The 21,012-nt window shown below is 44.0% G+C and overlaps 1 protein-coding gene across 2 annotated transcripts in view; it reads left to right on the forward strand.

The window, feature by feature from the left end:
• The first annotated feature begins 4,721 nt into the window (after positions 1–4,721).
• LOC148516646 (glutathione S-transferase 3-like) overlaps positions 4,722–21,012 on the forward strand; it is a 43,378-nt gene continuing 27,087 nt past the window's right edge. Inside the window, exon 1 of one of the 2 annotated variants that reach the window (XM_088479690.1) lies at positions 4,722–4,770. Coding sequence is in view for 1 of the 2 variants with exons in the window: in XM_088479689.1 (XP_088335815.1) it covers positions 10,415–10,454 (40 nt within the window). In the remaining variant the exon portion in view is untranslated. Of the gene's footprint in view, positions 4,771–10,349; positions 10,455–21,012 lie in introns of those variants that run through there. The other variant, XM_088479689.1, reaches the window with a different exon arrangement.

The following is a 21,012-nucleotide window of genomic DNA, read 5'->3' on the forward strand; positions in this document are numbered from 1 at the left end:
CACTATTTACTTTGCCTGTTGTCTTTCCGTTCCTGTGGATATTGAACTCATCCTTGTTACAGTTGTCAACTGCACCATTACAGTATCATCTCCGCATCACGGGGCTCAACCCGCTCCAAACCCTAGCCACGCCGCAGGGCTCAACCCTGTTCCAGAATTTTATCACATCACAGGGCTCAACCCTGCTACAACCTTCTCTGCATCACGGGGCTCAACCCCACTCCAAACCCTAGCCACGCCGCAGGGCTCAACCCTGTTCCAGAATCACATAACATCACAGGGCTCAACCCTGCTACAACCTTCTCTGCATCACGGGGTTCAACCCCGCTCCGAACCCTAGCCACGCCACAGGGCTCAACCCTGTTCCAGAATCTCATCACATCACAGGGCTCAACACTGCTACAACCTTCTCTGCATCACGGGGTTCAACCCGCTCCGAACCCTAGCCACGCCACAGGGCTCAACCCTGTTCCAGAATCTCATCACATCACAGGGCTCAACACTGCTACAACCTTCTCTGCATCACGGGACTCAACCCGCTCCGAACCCTAGCCACGCTGCCGGGCTCAACCTTGTTCCGGAATCTCATTGCATCACAGGGCTCAACCCTGCTTCAACTTTCTCTGCATCATGGGGCTCAACCCCGCTTCGAACCCTAGCCACGCCGCAGGGCTCAACCCTGTCCTGGAATCTCATCACCTTACAGGGCTTAACCCTGCTCCGATCTCACTGCATCACAAGGCTCAAGTTTGCTTTGTCTCTCCCTGCACCACAGGGCTCGATCCTGTCCCAGATCTATATTATTCTGCAGGGCTCGCTCTGCTCCGGATTTCCATTACTACAGGGTCCTACCCTGGCAAAGGTCCTCAATGCCATCCTGAGGGGTTAGCCTCATATTGGACTTGGGGTTCCCTACCACGTTAGTTCTTATATGTTAAAGACTGCATATATATATTTGGGGATTTTCTCCTATACTTATTATTGCATATGTGAACCTCTGTGCTGTTTGAGATTTTACGTGAGACCTTGCTAATTATATTTCTTCTGTGAATAAAATCTATATTACTTTTATCCTGTGCTACTGAGTTTCATGAAAGGGTCATTCCTAAGTCCACCCCAGTTTATTGTGCCTAGTAGGCCTGCCTTCCTCCAGGAGTCTCAAGTGTCGGCAGCCGTGACACTCTTCCCCACCACAGCCTCTTACAGTAGGTGTTCCCCAAGGTTCCGTTTTTGGACCTCTACTATTCTCCCTCTATACGTCCTCTCTAAGTGAACTCATCAGCTCTTTTGACCTCCATTATCATCTCTATGCTGATGATACTCAGATCTACCTTTCCTTCCCTGACCTCTCCCCCTCTCTCCTCACTCGTATCTCCAACTGTCTTTCTGCTATCTCTTCCTGGATGTCTCAATATGTCTAAGACTGAGCTGATCATTTTCCCACCCTCCAACATAACCTCACTTCCCACTATTTCTTTAACAATTGATGGCACAACTGTCTCTTCAAGCCCCAAAGTGCGCTGTCTTGGAGTTATCCTGGACTCCTCCCTCTCCTACAAACCACATATCCAGAGACTCTCACAGTCCTGTCGTTTCCATCTCAAAAATATTTCCAAGATTAGACCCTTTCTCACCCAGGATGCCCCTAAAACCCTCATGCACTCACTGGTCATATCCAGATTGGACTACTGTAAACCTCTCCTATCTGGCCCCCCAACTCCCATCTCTCTCCTCTCCAGTCTGTCCTCAATGCTGCTGCTCGACTCATCTTCCTCTCCAAATGCTCTACATCTGCCTCCTCTCTCCTACAAGCCCTCCACTGGCTCCCCTTCCCTTTTAGAACCCAATTCAAGGTTCTCACACTCGCTTACAAAGACCTCACCCATTCCTCTCCCATTTACATCTCTGACCTCATCTCCATCCACTCTCCTGTCTGCCTCCTTCGCTCAACTAGTGCACGCCGCCTCTCATGCCAACTGATTACTTCCTCCTTCTCCCGCCTCCAAGATTTTGCCTCTGCTGCTCCCGACCTTTGGAACTCTCGCCCTATCAGACTCTCCTCTTCTTTACAATCCTTCAAACGGGTTCTCAAGACCCACTACTTCATCAAAGCCTTCCAGCTCCCATCCTAACTTGCTGCAACATGCTCCTTCCTCCCTGTTTACCCCATATGTGTCACACCTGTTTGTCTGCCCCTCCCCTTTAGAATGTAATCTCTTACGAGCAGGGCCTCTACCCTCTTGTGCTTCTCTTTACTTTCCCCTACTTCTTACCCCCCACCATTGCACATAACACTTGGTTACTTACGCTCTGTTGCATATCTAGGTGTTATGGTCACTAATGTAGCAATGTATATTATCCATGTCCTTGTCCTATTTTGTACTGTAAGTCAGTTGTTAAATTATTTGTTTATGTACTTTGTAAGGCGCTGCGGAACACTTGTGGCGCCATATAAATAAAGGATAATAATAATAATGTACAGTGCATCCGGAAAGTATTCACAGCACTTCACTTTTTCCACACTTTATGTTACAGCCTTATTCCAAAATGGAATAAATTAAGTTTTGTCCTCAAAATTCTATACACAATGAAGGTCCCAATGAGCACAGTGGCCTCCATCATCCGTAAATAGAAGAAGTTTGGAATCACCAGGACTCTTCCTAGAGTTGGCCGGTCGTGTAAACTGAGCGATCGGAGGAGAAGGGCCCTAGTCAGGGAGGTGACCAAGAACCCAATGGTCACTCTGTCAGAGCTACAGCATTCCTCTGTGGAGAGAGGAGACCCTTCCAGAAGGACAACTATCTCTGCAGCAATCCACCAACCTGGTCTGTATGGTAGAGTGGCCAGACAGAAGCCACTCCTTAGTAAAAAGCACATGGCAGCCCGCCTGGAGTTTGCAAAAATGCACCTGAAGGACTCACAGACCATGAGAAACAAAATTCTCTGGTCTGATGAGACAAAGATTGAACTCTTTGATGTCAATGCCAGGCGTTATGTTTGGAGGAAACCAGGCACCGCTCATCACCAGGCCAATACCATCCCTACAGTGAAGCATTGTGGTGGCAGCATCATCCTGTGGGGATGTTTTTCAGTGGCAGGAACTGGGAGACTAGTCAGGATAGAGGTAAAGATGAATGCAGCAATGTACAGAGACATCCTGGATGAAAACCTGCTCCATAGTGCTCTTGACCTCAGACTGGGGTGACGGTACATCTTTCAGCAGGACAACAACCCTAAGCACACAGCCAAGATAGCAAAGGAGTGGCTTCAGGACAACTCTGTGAATGTCCTTGAGTGGCCCAGTCAGAGCCCAGACTTGAATCCAATTGAACATCTCTGGAGAGATCTGAAAATGGCTGTGTACCGACGCTTCCCATCCAACCTGATGAAGCTTGAGAGGTGCTGCAAAGAGGAATGGGCGAAACTGCCCAAAGATAGGTGTGCCAAGCTTGTGGCATCATATTCAAAGAGACTTGAGGCTGTAATTGCTGCCAAAGGTGCATCAACAAAGTATTGAGCAAAGGCTGTGAAACTTATGTACATGTGATTTTTTTTGTGTTTTTTTTTTTAATTAAATTTGCAAAAATCTCAAAAAAACTTTTTACATGTTGTCATTATGGGGTATTGTGTGTAGAATTTTGAAGACAAAAATGTATTTATTCCATTTTGGAATAAGGCTGTAACATAACAAAATGTGGAATAAGTGAAGCGCTGTGAATACTTTCCGGATGCACTGTATATATTTTTCAAGTAACATTTAAAATTCATCAGTTCAGGGGCACATTTATCAATGCTGTTTTGTGGGATATCCCCCCCAAAAAGCTGCTTACAGGGAGTACCCTAAGAAATGAAGAATCCCCAATATGTAAGAAGGGGAGACCGCTGTTGTGCTCCCTCAGTTTTTGTTCCCAAAAGCAGTCCCCCAAATTTCTATGGGGGCTGTTCAACTGGCAAAATTACCAAGCTCCGGAATGCTTTCCTTCGCCACAACAGTTAATCGATGCCATTAGCTATTGTAGCCTGTGGGCTACATTCCACAACTCGTGTTGATACATTGTGGCACATAAGTACCGGAGGCAGACCACAAGTAATAAAAAATATGCCCCTAATTATATCGAAGCTGACATCGCTACTGCTTAGTGACTGCATAGAGAGCAGGCATGTCTCTCCTTACCTAAGATATTAATTTAAGCTCATCATTGGTGATTTACACAAGAGAAAAAAACAGGGCATTCTGCTACGTGCAGTGCCATTGTGGATGTGGAAGTACATTTTCTTCTATGCTGGGACCCCGCCGGTCTCTACAACGGAGCGCTGAGCATCAGGAGAGAAGGTCGAGGAAGGAAGGGGACACACCCGCCTATCCAATCAGATCAGCCTATAGTGAATCTAGCGATCAATGCGGTGACAGATGTTACACCCGTCCCTCACATCCACAGAGCAGAGGAGTGCTGAGCACAATATGTAGGCTAGGAATCCTGATTTACTAACATTATGGCTACTGCTGAACAGTGTCAGTTACTTGTATTACACTGTACAGTTATTATTGGTACTAGTAGGATTCCTCATGCTCACCCTCCCAGGGTCTATCGTCTCATTTGTAAACTGTAAAACCATCAGGAAAGTGTGTGTTCTTCTATATGTAAATCTAGCAGCATGCTGCACCCTGATTGCTGGGTTACACCATACACCACGCCCTTGTTTTTGGCAGTAGCTGCAGTGAGCGATCTGTGTGCACATCTGCTGTTGGACTCCTTACCTGCATATTGGGTAAGCTTTCCTTGTATGCTTGTCTGTATGTTCAGCGCTTTGCTCAGCTCTCTGCAGAAGGTAGTTTGCTGATGTTTGCTGAACTTTTTTCCTCCTTACCTGATAACCTATACTATTATGTTGACATTGTTAAACTGCTTATCAGACTAGAGTTAGAAAAATGCTAGTGATAAATGCAGGTGTTTTCTGTTTTGGTAAATGCATTTCATCTTAATTGTGGCCCTCAAAGGATGAAATGCACTTACCAGAAATGCTGAAATGTTGTTTTGTGGTTTATCCCCCCCCAAAAGAAAACTGTTGTGTGGGCATGTGAATGCAGTCTTCTATTACTTTTTAGTGAAATGCTGCACAGTTACGAATGCACAATATATTACATATATAGAATAAACATTGCATTCATAGTGCCAAATTACGGCGTTTCTTAGAACAGCATGAAATTAGATCCAGCTAAACCAGTGATCTGCCTACTAATGATAGGCATCTAAATACCGACGCCTATCATTAGCCCCACGCCGAAATCCTGACGCCCACATACCGAAAATAGGTAAGCCAGGTGTCGGGACCTGTTAGCCATGTGGGGGGGGGGGGGGTAAGGGTTAGGCACCCTCCCAGGAGGGTTAGGATTAGGCTAGGGGAAGTGGAGGGTTAGGGTCAGGCACCCCTGTAGGAAGGTTAGGGTTAGGCACCCCCCCGGGAGGGTTAGGTTTAGGATGCGGGGCAGGGGGCTTAGGTTTAGGCACCCCTGGGGGGAGCTTAGGGTTATGCACTAGGGGGGAGGCTAGGGTTAGGCACCTCTAAGGGAGGGTTAGGGTGGGGAGAGGGATATCGAGAGGGTACTTACCTGCCCTGTCGGGATCATTTCCCTTCGGGCTGCCAGCGTCTGGATTTCATCAGCCCGGTGGTCATCCATACCGATTCCCTTCAGGCATTGTTAATGGGGGAAATAACATACTCACAGGGATATTATACTGTGATAATACTAGGTAATGAGAACTGAAATCAGGAAATGCTCCTATTGCCAATACATTATTATAAGATCATTATTGGATATTATCATTATATTTATATTATATAATTTGTTGTTCATTGTGGTTCCTATATATTTTTTTTTAAAACACATTAGTTTTTCCACATAGTCCAATATGGAATGCATGGTTTATAACATTGATCATATAGAAATGTGTGGGACCCAGTTGTAACATTCCTTATATTAAGGAGCTTATACAGAAGAAGATCCTGCTACTCTGTCCAATCACCAGGTAGCTGGATCTAACATAGCCATAAAAGAGGATAAAAGCCTCTAAATATACTAAGGGCCATATTCAATTTGAGGCGAAAAGTCAGAGGTTGGACTTTTCGCCATCATCGACGTTTTTTGTAGGGATAAAGTATCGGGAGCGTGGCCGCTTATCCCCGTACTCAATTAGCAGAATGGTAAGGTAGGTATCGTAAAGTCCGGTCAGTTTTTGCAGAAATCATGCTGTCACCCCCCAAAAGATGGTCTGATATGGGGGATCACTATGGGTACCCCCGATTTGGCCTGCTAAAGGTAATTGGGGTTTTTAAATAGCCGCGGCAGGTGCATAAATGCGCCTGTGAAGAAGTGTTGAAGAATAGCACTTAGCTTTATTTTTTTTTTAACAAAAAAACTAGTCCCATCAAATTTGGGGTACATGGAAATGGGTGCAAGCATATTTTTTAGTCCCTAAAGTAATTTTTAAGAATTCTTCAAAAATCCACCTGCCGCTACCAGCTGCATTCTAGAAAACACCTGCCACATACATGGGAACCCCCCCTAAGGCAATTTCGCTAGTTTTTAAGTTTGTTCCCCAACATTTTTTTTTTGCTCCCAAAATTAAAGTACCTTTTTGGGGTGTCCTAAGAATTTTTTTTTATTTTTTTGACACAGAATACATTAAGGGGACATTCCAAAGGCGGCAGGCTATTTATTTTTATTCTGCACCCTCAAAACCCACCCAATTCTGCACTTTTTTTCGCCACCTTTGCAGTAGTGAAAACTAATCCCTGTTTTTTTTGCAAAGATTTTTTGCACCTGCGAAAAGTCTTTGAAATTGAATATGGGCAGAACTGAAACAGGCGAAAATGACATCATCGGAAATAAATTATCGCCGATAACGGAATTTTCGCCCCATATTGAATATGGACCTAAGTATACAGTAACATAGGCAAACGCAGGGCGGTTTCCAGTTTACCGGACCCCCCTCCCTCGCCCAGTGACTTAAAAATTACCCACATAGAGATAGTATATAATACGTTTTTGCTAGAACTGCAGCCACAACATGCAGTATTAGGGACGGAATGGACTTCTGCACATGCCCAGTGGCAGCAGCTTTGCCTACCAAGTCTGCTGTGTGTGTGGACAGAGCACTCAATCAGAACACTAGGTCAGAAGGAACAGAGAGCAGCTGCCAGCAGGAAGAGACAGGCATCTTACCATGAGGTGGAAGAATGTGTGCTTAGAGAACTCAGTTTTTTCTCTTACTGTTTATATTATGTATGTAAATTTATTATGGGATTTTAAACTTTTCCTTTCCTGTATATGTCTGAAGTATAACATATACTACACTTTGTATGAGGCATAGATAGTGACATACACAGCTTTCTTTTTCTCTATTCACAACATGGACTGGGACCAAAGTCATAACAGGGTTTTAATGCGCCCTGTTTCAGCCCCACCCCTTTTGCACATGATGTCATCTACCAGGGGCGGGGCAAGCCAGAACACAGAAGCACAGCAGGGAAGCACAGCATTTGTGCAGCTGTATACACGACAGGATGCCTGCCTGTAGCGTCTAAAGAGATAACACAGCATTACTAGCTGCAGGGTGTCGTTTTGGGCACCTTGCTAGTGAGAAGCAAGGGCTGTGCAGCAGTGATGGTGCCACCCACAGAGCCCTGCGCAGTGACAATGGTTGCAGACTTTTAGTTACGACCGTGACTGGGACTACATCATCTAGTCACATGGGGAGCAGTGCACTGACCCCAGCTGTCTTGTGTATGCAGACTCCCTGCTCCTTCTCTCTGGCATATAATTTGGGGTTCCTCCCTAGGTGACACCAGGCAAATGTCCAATATAACAGAGAAATACTGCTCCTTTCCTAACACAGTTCTCACCAGTGCATGAGCATAGCAGAATATACCTGATTACCACTGATATAGTAATGTAGAATTATATAATACCGCATCTTTACACAGTGCTTTACTTATTTTTTATCACCATACCCAATGTCTTTTCCAGTAGTAATTCTAGCTCTGGCAAAGCATCCACCCATCCATAAATAATCCAATTACTATTGTATAAAATGCATTTAAGTTACTTACAAAAGAGGGTGTTATGCTACTTGCAGAGTATTGTACAATAGTGTTTTATGTAGTGACAACTGTGGACACACCAAGCACATGTAAATTGAGTCATCTTACTATCAGAGAAATATTGTAGAATTGCAATGACTTTATTACGTATATAGAATAAAATATTCCCCCTTTTGTGACAAAATGAAGCATTATTTTTACAGGGAGTGAAATAAGATCCAACTGAACCTGTGACCCTGCATTTACTCATTGTTTCTCGAGAAGAAACATCTGGGGGGGGATAGAACATTCAAGAAACACTTTAACCACTTAACTGGGGTAGTCACAAGGTTTACGACTGCAGTCAGCTAGGCTTTGGCTGACATGGTCGCACCAAATGTGACTGTGCCATCTGGGTGCATCCCTTGGCTTTTAGAAAGGAAATTAATTCTGCACATGTGCAGAACAGATTTCTTCTTGCTCCTGGCCTCTCAGTCAGTGATGTAACTGTTCGTGATCACCGACATCACTGCCAAAATCACCCCTCTGAATGTTATGCGAATGGCATTCTGGAGCGCATAAGCTGGGGACAAAGTGCAAGGAGGAGAACTTAATTCACTCCCGCTCCTCTCAGCCCTCTTTGGCTGCAGAGAGAAGTTGTAACAGGGGAGACTGATCATCAGTCCCCCCTGACACAAGCTCCACTGTGTTCTGCTTGTGTTGGAGGGGAATAGGTAATGCCCCATGAGGGTGAGGGTAATACCCCTAGAGGGGCTCTACTTGCACCGGGGGTTGGGTGTTGGGGCCGGTAATGCTTCATTAAAGTAATTTGACTCTGGGTCGTGGGGGAGGGGGGTAAAATAGTAAAAACAAGTTACACCAGTCACAGGGGAGAAGGTGAGGGGTGCAAAAAAAACAGGGCTGTATTGCACTGAGGGGTGGGGGGATATACAGCATAATAAGGGGGTGGTGGGTAATGTTAGTGGCGATATGATGCCAATGGAGGTAGTTTTACAATATCCCGGCAGTGACCATCCCTATGGTCACAATACTGACAGCGGAATCCCGTCAGTCTAGATCCTAACAATTTTTTTGTGAATATTCTAACACTAACCCAACCCCAACCCACCCCTCCCGCAGCCTAACCCTAATCCTTACCCTAATACTCACCGTCGGAATTCATTGGTATTTTGACTGTCAGGATTCTGCTGCCAGTACTGTGACCGTCAGGATGGTCACATTCGGGATCCTGACTACCTGTTTGAGACACCCCCTATGCATATTTTTTTTAAATAAAATATTTTAATCAATAATTAAAAATATATTTTTTTACCTAAACATATATTTTTCGAGTAACATTTAAAATTCATCAGTTCAGGGGCACATTTATCAATGCTGTTTTGTGGGATATCCCCCCCAAAAAGCTGCTTACAGGGAGTACCCTAAGAAATGAAGAATCCCCAATATGTAAGAAGGGGAGACCGCTGTTGTGCTCCCTCAGTTTTTGTTCCCAAAAGCAGTCCCCCAAATTTCTATGGGGGCTGTTCAACTGGCAAATTTACCAAGCTCCGGAATGCTTTCCTTCGCCACAACAGTTAATCGATGCCATTAGCTATTGTAGCCTGTGGGCTACATTCCACAACTCGTGTTGATACATTGTGGCACATAAGTACCGGAGGCAGACCACAAGTAATAAAAAATATGCCCCTAATTATATCGAAGCTGACATCGCTACTGCTTAGTGACTGCATAGAGAGCACGCATGTCTCTCCTTACCTAAGATATTAATTTAAGCTCATCATTGGTGATTTACACAAGAGAAAAAAACAGGGCATTCTGCTACGTGCAGTGCCATTGTGGATGTGGAAGTACATTTTCTTCTATGCTGGGACCCCGCCGGTCTCTACAACGGAGCGCTGAGCATCAGGAGAGAAGGTCGAGGAAGGAAGGGGACACACCCGCCTATCCAATCAGATCAGCCTATAGTGAATCTAGCGATCAATGCGGTGACAGATGTTACACCCGTCCCTCACATCCACAGAGCAGAGGAGTGCTGAGCACAATATGTAGGCTAGGAATCCTGATTTACTAACATTATGGCTACTGCTGAACAGTGTCAGTTACTTGTATTACACTGTACAGTTATTATTGGTACTAGTAGGATTCCTCATGCTCACCCTCCCAGGGTCTATCGTCTCATTTGTAAACTGTAAAACCATCAGGAAAGTGTGTGTTCTTCTATATGTAAATCTAGCAGCATGCTGCACCCTGATTGCTGGGTTACACCATACGCCACGCCCTTGTTTTTGGCAGTAGCTGCAGTGAGCGATCTATGTGCACATCTGCTGCTGGACTCCTTACCTGCATATTGGGTAAGCTTTCCTTGTCTGTACGTTCTGCTCTGTTCTCAGCTCTCTGCAGAAGGTAGTTTGCAGATGTTTGTTGAACTTGTTGCTAAACTGCTTGTTTTAGACTAAAGATAGAAAAATGCTAGTGATAATTGCAGCTTTCTGTTTCTGCATCTTATCTTATTTGTGCTTTTTGTGGGCATGTGAATGCCGTCATCTTACTTTTCAGTGAAATTCTGCACAGTTAGAAATGCACAATATATTACATATATAGAATAAACATAACATTTTATAGTGCCAAAATACAGGGGCCTATGTATCAATCAGTTTCTGAATAATTTTATGTATTGTTGCTGTGTACGAATAGCACAAACAGGAAATTTCACAGAACTCTCCAGCACAGTGCTAATTACATTATTATCAATGCGTGTTACCATCTGACCCCTATGTATTAAACTCCAAAAAGCGAAGCTACTGTAAGCCTATGGGGGCTCCCGGTGCAGGAGAGAAATCTTTTAATCTCTCCCCAGCAGCCCCCGGCCGGCCCTGGAAGCTGATGCTGTGCACATGCACAGTGTCAGCTTCCCCCGGGGAAGTCTTTCACTTCAGTAACGGCAGTAACGCGATTATTAATACATAGACCCCACAGAGTTTCTTAGAACAGCATGAAATTAGATCCAGCTAAATCAGTAATATGCCTTCAGGCATTGTTACTGATAAAGAAACATCTATGGGGAAATAAAATACTCATGGGGATATAATACTATGATAATATCAGGTAACGAGACCTGAAAACACCTCTCTGTAGTGACAGAAATGTGATAGCATAAACACCAGGCAATGGTCCTATTATAAGATCATTAATAGTTATTAACATCACATAATGTAATTCATTGTTATTCAGTGTGGTGAGAAAACTTACCAGTTATGCCTATATGTTGTTTAATACACATTCATTTTGCCACATAGTTCAATGTGGAATGCATGGTTTATAACACTGATCGTATAGAAATGTGTGGCACTCAGTTGTAACATTCCTTATATTAAGGTGCCTATACAGAAGAAGATCCCGCTACTCTGTCCAATAACCAGGCAGCTGGATCAAACATAGCCACAGAAGAGGATAAAAGCCTCTAAATCTACTAAGTATACAGTAACATAGGCAAACTCAGGGGGTCCAGTTTATCTGACCCCCCTCCCTCCCCTCGCCCAGCGGTTCAAATAATTACCGCTATATCAGTAGTATATAATATGTTTTTGCTAGAGCTGCGGCCGCAACATGCAGTATTAGGGACAGAATGGAGCTGCTGCACATGCCCAGTGGTAGCAGCATTGCCTACCAAGGGTCTTATTTATCAACAAGTTTTTTCATTCACAGCGAGTGATAACACTTGTTGAGTATGATAAATGGTGCTCCAGCCAATCAGTTCCCAACTGTCATTTTTCAAATAGATGGCAGTTGAGAGCTCATTGGCTGGAGCACCATTATCATACGCAACAAGTGTTATCACTCGTGAATTGTAAAACTCGTTGATAAATAAGGCCCCTAGTCTGCTGTGCATGCGGACAGAGCGCTGAATCAGGGGGACTAGAGAGCAGCTGTCAGCAGGAAGAGATTGTGTGCTTAGAGAGCTTAGTCCTCTCTCTTACTGGTTATATTATGTATGTACACTTATTATGGGATTTTAACCTTTTCCTTATCTGTATATGTCAGAAATATAACACTTTGTATGAGGCAGACTATAGCTTCTTATGTGCTTATTTGGCGCTCTTTATTGAATGCTACACTCACTCTAAAATCTAAATTTGGAAACCCACTTTAGAAATCCTGCATTTGCCCCTGAGTAAAAGCCAAATTTATGTATGTGGATCTTGCTGCATCCACACTAAATTCACACAAAAGTCCGACCCACACAAACACTTTTGGCGGGATGTACTAAGCATTGCATGATGCAGTACATCCCCCCTGTCCGGGCCACGGAGGGTGATGGGAGCGTCCCGATAAAAAGACCATAAGGTTCTATTGGGTAATGCCACCTGAAGGTGGCGTTACCTACCAGGACGAAGCGATGCATTCCGGTGCTTATTACATTTGGGGAATGCGGTAAAACCCCCGAAAACTGAGCAGTGGTTTTACCGCATTTTTGCCTATAGTACATCCCGCCCTTGGTTGGACAATTATCATAGAGATGATGCAAGATGCGTAGAACAAGGCATAGAGCCAAATATGCACATTTTTCCCCATGCTTATAATGCTGGAGTACATATTCTGTAATTATCTCCAACTTATCATCATGCCCAAAGGCTCCTAGATCCTGCTGGATCCATACATTATCATACCAGGAACTTTGCCTTATTCATGATAATGTTTTCAGTTAAGTGTGGACCCGGGTTATATGAATTTAGAGTTGTTCTGGAGGGGTCTTAGGGCACTATTTATTAATATTATTTTTACTAAAATAAAGTGAAAAAGAGTGTTTTCACACCCTTTTCACATTATTTTAGTATCACCTAAATTTATTAAAGGGCAATTGGAGTAGAATTAGTAAAATTCTACTCCAAGTCCTAATTATCACATATTTTTAGTAATCAGATCGCATTTCCCATATTTGTAATGGGAAATGCGATCTGCCTGAGATTTACTAAAAATAAAATGTGAAAAAATACCGGGGGAAGCCCTGTGATAATAACGCCACCTGGCGGTGGCATTATCCAGGCTCTCCCCCAGTTACCGGATTCCTGCTCTGCTCTAACAGGCAAAGCTTTGTTGTCTAAACAGACCACAAGCTGATCACTGCTGAAAAAGAAAATAGTAAAAAAAAAACTTACCTGAGTCCAGGGTCGGTGATCGATGCTGCGGTGATGTCTTCCGTGGCTCCGGTCAGCTGGTCTCCCATCCTGCACAGTGCAAGATGGGAGACCGGCTGACCGGAGCCACGGAGGACATCACCGGAGCACCGATCACCGGAGGTAAGTGAAATTAAAGGGGGGGGGGTCACATGGGCGCTATCACGGGGGAGGTAGCGGCAGCAGAACTTTATTGCAAGCTCTGTCTCTGCAAGAGATTTTTAATACATCCCTGTGATATTGCCTGAATTCACAATGTGAATTCAATTGGTAATATCACACTACAATCTGCATTTTAATGGGGATTGTAGTAAATAGGGCCCCTAGTGTGAATTTAGTGTTGATCCTTGTGTGTATGTGTAAATTTAGTGTGGATACAGGTGTGTTTGTGTGAATTTAGTGAGGATCCAATTGTGATTGTGTGCATTTAGTGTGAATACAGATGTGATTGTGTGGATTTAGAGGCTTATTTATCAATTATTACATACTCAATGCGATCTGGGCATGATATTACAAAATCTCATTGCAATATGTGATAATACCACCACAATGTATCAAAAAGTACATGCAGGGACAGGGGCTCCGAAAGGAGTGAAGTGACCGCAATAGCGGTTTCTTTGCTCCTCTATCGGGGTGCCTACGCATGTGCAGTCTACTGACCATGGTAAAATTTGTGAAGTGTAGCTCATTGGCTACAGCAGCTCAACCAGGGCATATCTGTAATGGGTGCAGGGAGTGCGGTGCACACAGGCCCCTGGGTCCAGCGGGCCCCACACCGCACACTCTGCATCCATTATAGTCGTTATATTTACCTGTCTGTTGTCTCCAGAGTGCTTCACTGCCGGGCCGGTACTGCACGGCAGCAAAAATCACTGGGAAAATGTCAGCGGCCATTTCCCCGGTGACTTACGCATGCGCAGTACTGTTGACCCTGGGAAAACGCAGCAGGCTCCATTTTCCTGGAGACCGGCGCATGCTCAGTAGATTCTGGCACTTTGCTAGAATCTACTGCTGCCACTGCACTGCTGGAGAGAAGAGAGGGCCCGGGCCGGTCTGCACAGGGGCCCCCTCCTCTCTTAAAATGCCCCTCAGCTCAACGCCAACTTCAGATGGTGTTAGCTGGGGTATCTGACAGCATCACAACCCTCAAAGAAACCTATAGGGCTGTGGCTGCTGTCGGAAATGGAGGGACCACAGCTGATATCGGAGATATCTGCTGCGTTCCCTCCATAATATATCTATGGGATACTTAATATTTGCTGGTATCCCCCGAAAATGTGAAATAAATAGGCCCATTAAAAACGTAACCTTTGTGACAATGTTAGGACAGATAATCATTTGGATTGGAATAAATTGCTAGTGTGTACACTCAAAATTGGATGTCCCAAATGAAAGGGTTCACACATACAGCAAAAACCCAGATTTTTGGCCATGAACGTGCATCAAGCTGAGTTTTTGATATGTGTGAGCAGAAACGACCCGGGTCAAAGTCCTGGGTCCATGACCCTGCTCTGTACCAGGGTTTTTCCCGGTTGCAACCCGGGGAGGCTCTAGTGTGACTGCATCTAACCCAGGTTTTTAGACCCAGGTTTTAAGAAAACTTTCTCATTGGCTGTTTTGTGCACCTGCAGATGACGTCAGCTGCAGATACCCGGACCACATGACTAGGGAGCAAACACATTTAAGTGTGTATTATTTTATGTTTAACTTTTTATGTGAAAATGTTGTCTTTGTATAGGCCAAAACTTTATTAAGGCTATCTTCATAATTGTATTATTGTAATGTAAACATTTATTGGTTTTCAATAAAAAAAACAAAAAAATCATTGGAAACAAACAAAATTTGTGGCCTTTACTCTAAAATACAAATTTTTGTATATTGTTATTACTGTGAACAAAAATCAAAGTGTCCCTTTAAATCAGGGGTCTTCAAATTTGGCCCTCCAGATGCTGTGGAACTACACATCCCAGCATGCACTGCACATAGTTTTAGCATGCTGTTATATCAAAAAGGTGGCAGTGCATGCTGGGATGTGTAGTTCCACAGCAGCTGGAGGGCCAAGTTTGAAGACCCCTGCTTTAAATCCACACCAAATTCCAGGGCAGACCCGGGTTCAGTGTGACCGTATCCATCCCTGGAATTTACTGGGTTTTTGGTGTAGTGTGAATGGGGGTCTCAGACCCCATTGAAGTACCTGTGTATTTCTCGGGTCTTATATCTGAAAGGGGTATTAGGTTGTTTAATCACTCTGAAAATTATAAAGTTGGTCTGATCAAGAGTGAAAAAGTCCAGGTGTATACAGTACCTAGCTTTACTGTCACCAACTGAATAGATCCCTATCAAATGTTGGGATTGCTGGTCATTTTGGTGCAACCCACACCAATATATATATAAATTGTCTAAAATTATTAAATTGGCTGTGGAAATCATCTCTTGTGTTGGTAAGCTCCAGGCATGTGAAAGTGCTGATTTAGGGAGTCTTTTAAGATATGTAGTCCTATAGAAAAACATTACTCACAAGTGAATTCTAAGTGGTATCAATCTAAGCATGCCTAATGTGCTTATTAAACAGGGTGTCTATTGTGTCATGGAGATGACACGACAGAACCACATGGTTACACCTATAAAATTAATGTATGCTTGTGTAATACATTTCTAGTTCCTTTCAATATTTATTAGTGACATTATATATTGAAAGCTTATTTTGCTCGAACAGAATATACACTCATTCCATTGGCTTCCACTATCACTTGTTAGTCAGTAACATGTAGCTATCTGGCGCTGATAACCAATGAATATATTATCACACCGCCATAACATTATCCAGACAATAATGATGTTTATGGGCTCTATTTACTACAATCCGCATTTGTAATGCAGATTGTAGTGTGATATTATCGACTGAATTCGCATTGCGAATTCAGGCAATATCACAGGGATTTACTACAAATCCCTTGCAGGGATAGAGCTTGCGAAAAAGCTCTGGACCTCATTCAGAGGTGGTCGCAAGAAGCGATCGCTCTTTTTTTTTGGTGCGGCCTACTGGTCGCAAGCTAAGCTGTGGGTTACCACCCACAGCTTAGCTAGCAACCAGGGTGATGGTCGCGATGGTGATCACCATCGCGACCATCGGGGCTTGCGACCAGACCCTAAGGTTGGGTCTGGGCACTCGCAAGCCCCAGGGAGCTTTCTGCACTGATGGAGTAGGAAGTTCCCCACTGACATCACTGATGATGTCAGTGCGGCCGCCCACAAAACGGTAGGCGTTCCTTAAGGAACGCCTCCATTTTGGAAACCACACCCCCCCGGCCCGCCTACAAAAAAGGGGCGAGCTGTCGATCAACATCGACAGCCGCCCCTTTTGTAGCGAGCTCCGGAGCGAGAGAGTTCCTCTCTCGCTCCGGGGCTTGCGCGTGCGCAGTGCGTCCGCTGCGCGAGCGCAGGGCTGCCCATCGACCCGGTTGCGAGCACATCGGTGCTTGCGACCGGGTCTGAATGACCCCCTCTGTCCCTGCGAATCCCATCCGCACACTAGTTACGGTATTACCGGAAAAAATACTGTGACAAAGTGCCCGCACATGCGCCGAGCGGCCGTCACTGCTACCCCCCCTGGTGCTAAGCCCCGTTCCCTGGTGCTAAGCCCCGCCCCCGCGATCGTGGGCCCTCCCGATCTGTGCACCTGCAGATGACACAGCACAGACTGTACATGGAGGTTAATGGAGAAGATATTAAAAAGCTGATGGACCATAAAGGTTATACTTACTTGACAGCAATTAAAGAGATCTTTCTACTAATACCACTTTCAGACATATGACCCGGGAATTTCTCTGCTCAGACCCGGGTTTTTCACCCCACACCACACCCGAGACCCGGGAAATTCCCAGGTCAAACCCTTTCAGATATAAGATGGGTTATTCACAGTTTTTCACTTTGCTGGCACAAAATATAGAGATTATGCTATTAAAATAAAATAAAATGCAAGATATCCAGATCCACAACAATTTTTATTTTTTACATAATTTTTAAATTTTTAAAGTTCAAAGACATGTGTTAACAACTAATTTCCATATTTGTTCCATATGAAAAGAGATTAGGGTGTCTATTTACTAAGCAGTGTTAGGAGAAGTGAAAAGTGAAGAGTGAAAAGTGATTAGGTGCCAGCCAATCAGCTCCTAACTGCCATCTCACAGCCTGTTTTTGAAAAATGACAGTTGGGAGCTGATTCTTCACTTTTCACTTCTCCTAAGACTGCTTAGTAAATAGACCCCTGAATAGCTCTTGTTAATAGCTCATATATTTGCCCACTGGCAATGTTCTCTTGCACGCTGTCCCCACTGGCACTATATTCCTCTGAATCTGGCCTTGCGCGCTCTCCGACTGCCACTGATGATGTCATCAGCCCTAGCTGGCCAATGGGAAGCTTCTAGGTGCAGCCCGGGCATAAAATCCCGGGTTGCACCATTCAGAAAATGCATGTAGCCATAGATATCATTGTGCCTCTTAACCAATGCAGGGAAATTATACTAATGATCCCATTTGAATGAATATATCTCTGTTTTTTCTTTTATATAACAGCTTCATAATGGGGGTAAGGTGCAATTATGAATATTACTAGACTCTTCAGGGAGACAGGGAGATTCCTACTATTTCAGGGAGAGTTGGCAAGTATGAGGTATTCTTTACAGAAAATTATGCATAAACTGTATTTGCATACGAATAAAACCAGTGTTGTAATGCAACAATGCTAACCACTGTGACCAGGGGCTTATTAAGACAGGAGGGGGCCGTGTGCATTCCCCATCCGGGGCCCCCTACTCTCTCCCCGGCGGCCAGCAGTGGACTGACCGCAGCGCAGCAGTAGTCTCTGGGCACTAGTCTGTGCACAGCATCTACTGTGCATGAGCAGGTCACCGGGAAAATGGCGTGGACTCCATTTCCCTGGCAATTTCCCCACTGCTCATGAGCAAACCTCAGCAGACATTTTCCTGGCATTTTACCCAAGCTTATGACAGCTGACACGGGACTTCGGAGAGGTAAGTATAAGGGGTATATTTACTAATGTGAGAGTTTTTAGAAGTGGAGATGTTGCCCATAGCAACCAATCAGATTCTACTTAACATTTATAAAGCACCTTCTAGTAGATAATAGCTAGAATCTGATTGGTTGCTATGGGCAACATTTCCATTTCTAAAAACTCTCACTTTAGTAAATTTACCCCTTAAAACTCTATGGGTGCAGGGTGTGCAGTGTGGGCCCACCTTGCACCCATTATAGATACGCCCCTGACTGTGACACTGTGTTACCCAACTGTTTTTTTTATTACCTTGAAATTCAGTTCTTGACTCCTGTGCAGAGCCATAACTAGAATTTTTGGTGCCCTGTGCCATAGAGAGCATTGGTGCCCTCTCCCCCCTATTATTTAAATAGGGATATAAGTGCACCTGAAAAAGGGCATGGCCTCATGGGGAAGGGCCAGGGAAGAGATAGGAGCAGCCAGGAGATGCTGGGGATAAAATAAGAGGAAGCTACAAGTGAGAATGATAATAAACAGAAAAATTGACAGGCCCAAACCGCACCCCCTGCCATGTGGTGCCCTGTGCCATTGCACAGGTCACACTACCCTAGTTACGACTCTGCTCCTGTGAAATTGTTTGTCTTGTTAGCTTTGTCTTATTCACTGTCTCACTAACCAAAAAAATATGAATAATTGCTCCCTAATTTGTGTGTAATATATATGTTGACATGGGCGGGAGGTCAACATGTCAAATGTCGACATTCTGCACCAGGTATGGCCATGCCCTCCTCTCAGGCCGGCCCTGCTCCCCCTGTGCTGCCCCCCATTCTGCACCAAGTCCCCCCCCACAACATTTTATTTACACACTCACACTATCTGGGATTCCCGGCGTTGCCAGGGTTGAGGAATGGACCTTGAAGTAGATCTGCTTCCTTCATTTTTTACATTGCAGACCAACATTGGAGACTATGGCATATGAAAATGTGCATGGAGGAAATTAGTAACTGTCAGTGCAGGTGCAATGTGACAGTTGATCCTCTGACTCACTTCTCTTCCGTTGGAGCTCTGCCGTTCCCCCACTGGTACATATCAGCCTGTGCCTTGAGATCAGTGCAGTATTAGGCACTGGAAGACATCCTGAGCGAACTTGCTTAAACCAAAATTACAAATCAAGAGACTCCATGGCCTTGTTGGTGGGCAACATGTAGACCTCTATAGCCCTTACGAACTTCAAACATAGCCAAAAACCTAATACTGGTCAAACTACACCACCAAGCCAGATTTGATGGAGCTAGGTACAAAACTCTGTCCGTACATAAAGGACAAACAGAGAGACCCACACACACACACATTTTCTCGCTTATTATATAGATATATATAATTTCTCGGGCCTGGCCTCCATGCCTTGGCCTACAAGGAAGATGAAGCCACACTCCCAAGTTGTTATGGCCAGTACATGAGTAACATATTCTGGACCAGGCATGACCATACACCTCTACCCTAACCACCAGACTTTGATTTTTTCTTTCGTGCCTGTGACTAATCTAATCTTATGACAACTGTAATTTTTTGTTCACAGATAGCCTGTCCTGGAGGGTATTTAGTCATTATGAATGCCAACACCAGAATGTTGGCATGGTTGTAATGGGGACAGTGAACATGTCAACATTAAAAAATTTGTTATATATCGATTTTACAGATAAAAGGTGCATACACACACAACGATTTTTTGAACGATTATCAATAACGATATCGTTTATCGTTAAATCGAGATAAAACGATTAACGATTATCGTTCATGCACGTTCACATTTGTAGTTTGTAGTTCAGTCAGACTGACCAACTCAACGATTTTCAGTAAGGGAATATGTAAAAATTGTTTGTAGTTCAAAAAAATCGTTCATTACATTTAGTAAATGAACGATTTAGTAAACAATTTTCGTTCATTTTTCCCTTGAAAAAATTACTGATAATCGTTTACTAAAATCGTTAATTTAGTAAATCGTTGTGTGTAGGGTTAGGATTCTAACAATAGAAAAACATTGTCAACATGCACAATGACGACACTGTGACCACGTTGACATTATGCATGTCGATATAATGTTCATGTCGACATATTGAATGTTGTCATTTTGTACCACACCCATCCTGGAGCAGATAGCCTATGTAGCAGAGAGCATTGCAATTGAATCCTATAGTGCACAGCAGAGCAAATATAATCAACTTTAATAATGTTAATGCAATTTCTTTATTTGCAAATATTAGCATATTTAATGGGATTCATAGCCATATAAGATATGTACAACTAAACATATACATCATGTAAGCATCCTTTATTAATTTTTATGTGCATCCTATATTTTCTTAATGTTTATCATCTCCCTTCATATGTTGTAGGTGCATGTGTGTTCACCTCAAAATGAGCTCCAGTGTGATAAATATCAGAGTTTAGGATGAATTAATTTTATTTGTTGTCATCTTAAAATCTAGTACAGAACAGCATCAACAAGATGCAATGTGCAGCATCAGCAGTGCTGTAGCAGGACTCCTCTGTAGGTAGTGTATAGATCCCCTTCAGTAGATGTAACTGGAAGTGATGTGGAGTGACTCCTTTTTCTGTAGCCTGGGTCCGCACCCCTGCCCCCTGGTAGGAGTGACACTCTAATGAAACCCTCTTCTCTAATTTTAGAAAAACTGTTTCAGGGAGATTAGCAAGTAGCAC

This window comes from Taudactylus pleione, unplaced genomic scaffold (assembly GCF_031769625.1).
Source record: "Taudactylus pleione unplaced genomic scaffold, aTauple2 ptg000244l, whole genome shotgun sequence".
NCBI classification, from domain to species: domain Eukaryota; kingdom Metazoa; phylum Chordata; class Amphibia; order Anura; family Myobatrachidae; genus Taudactylus; species Taudactylus pleione.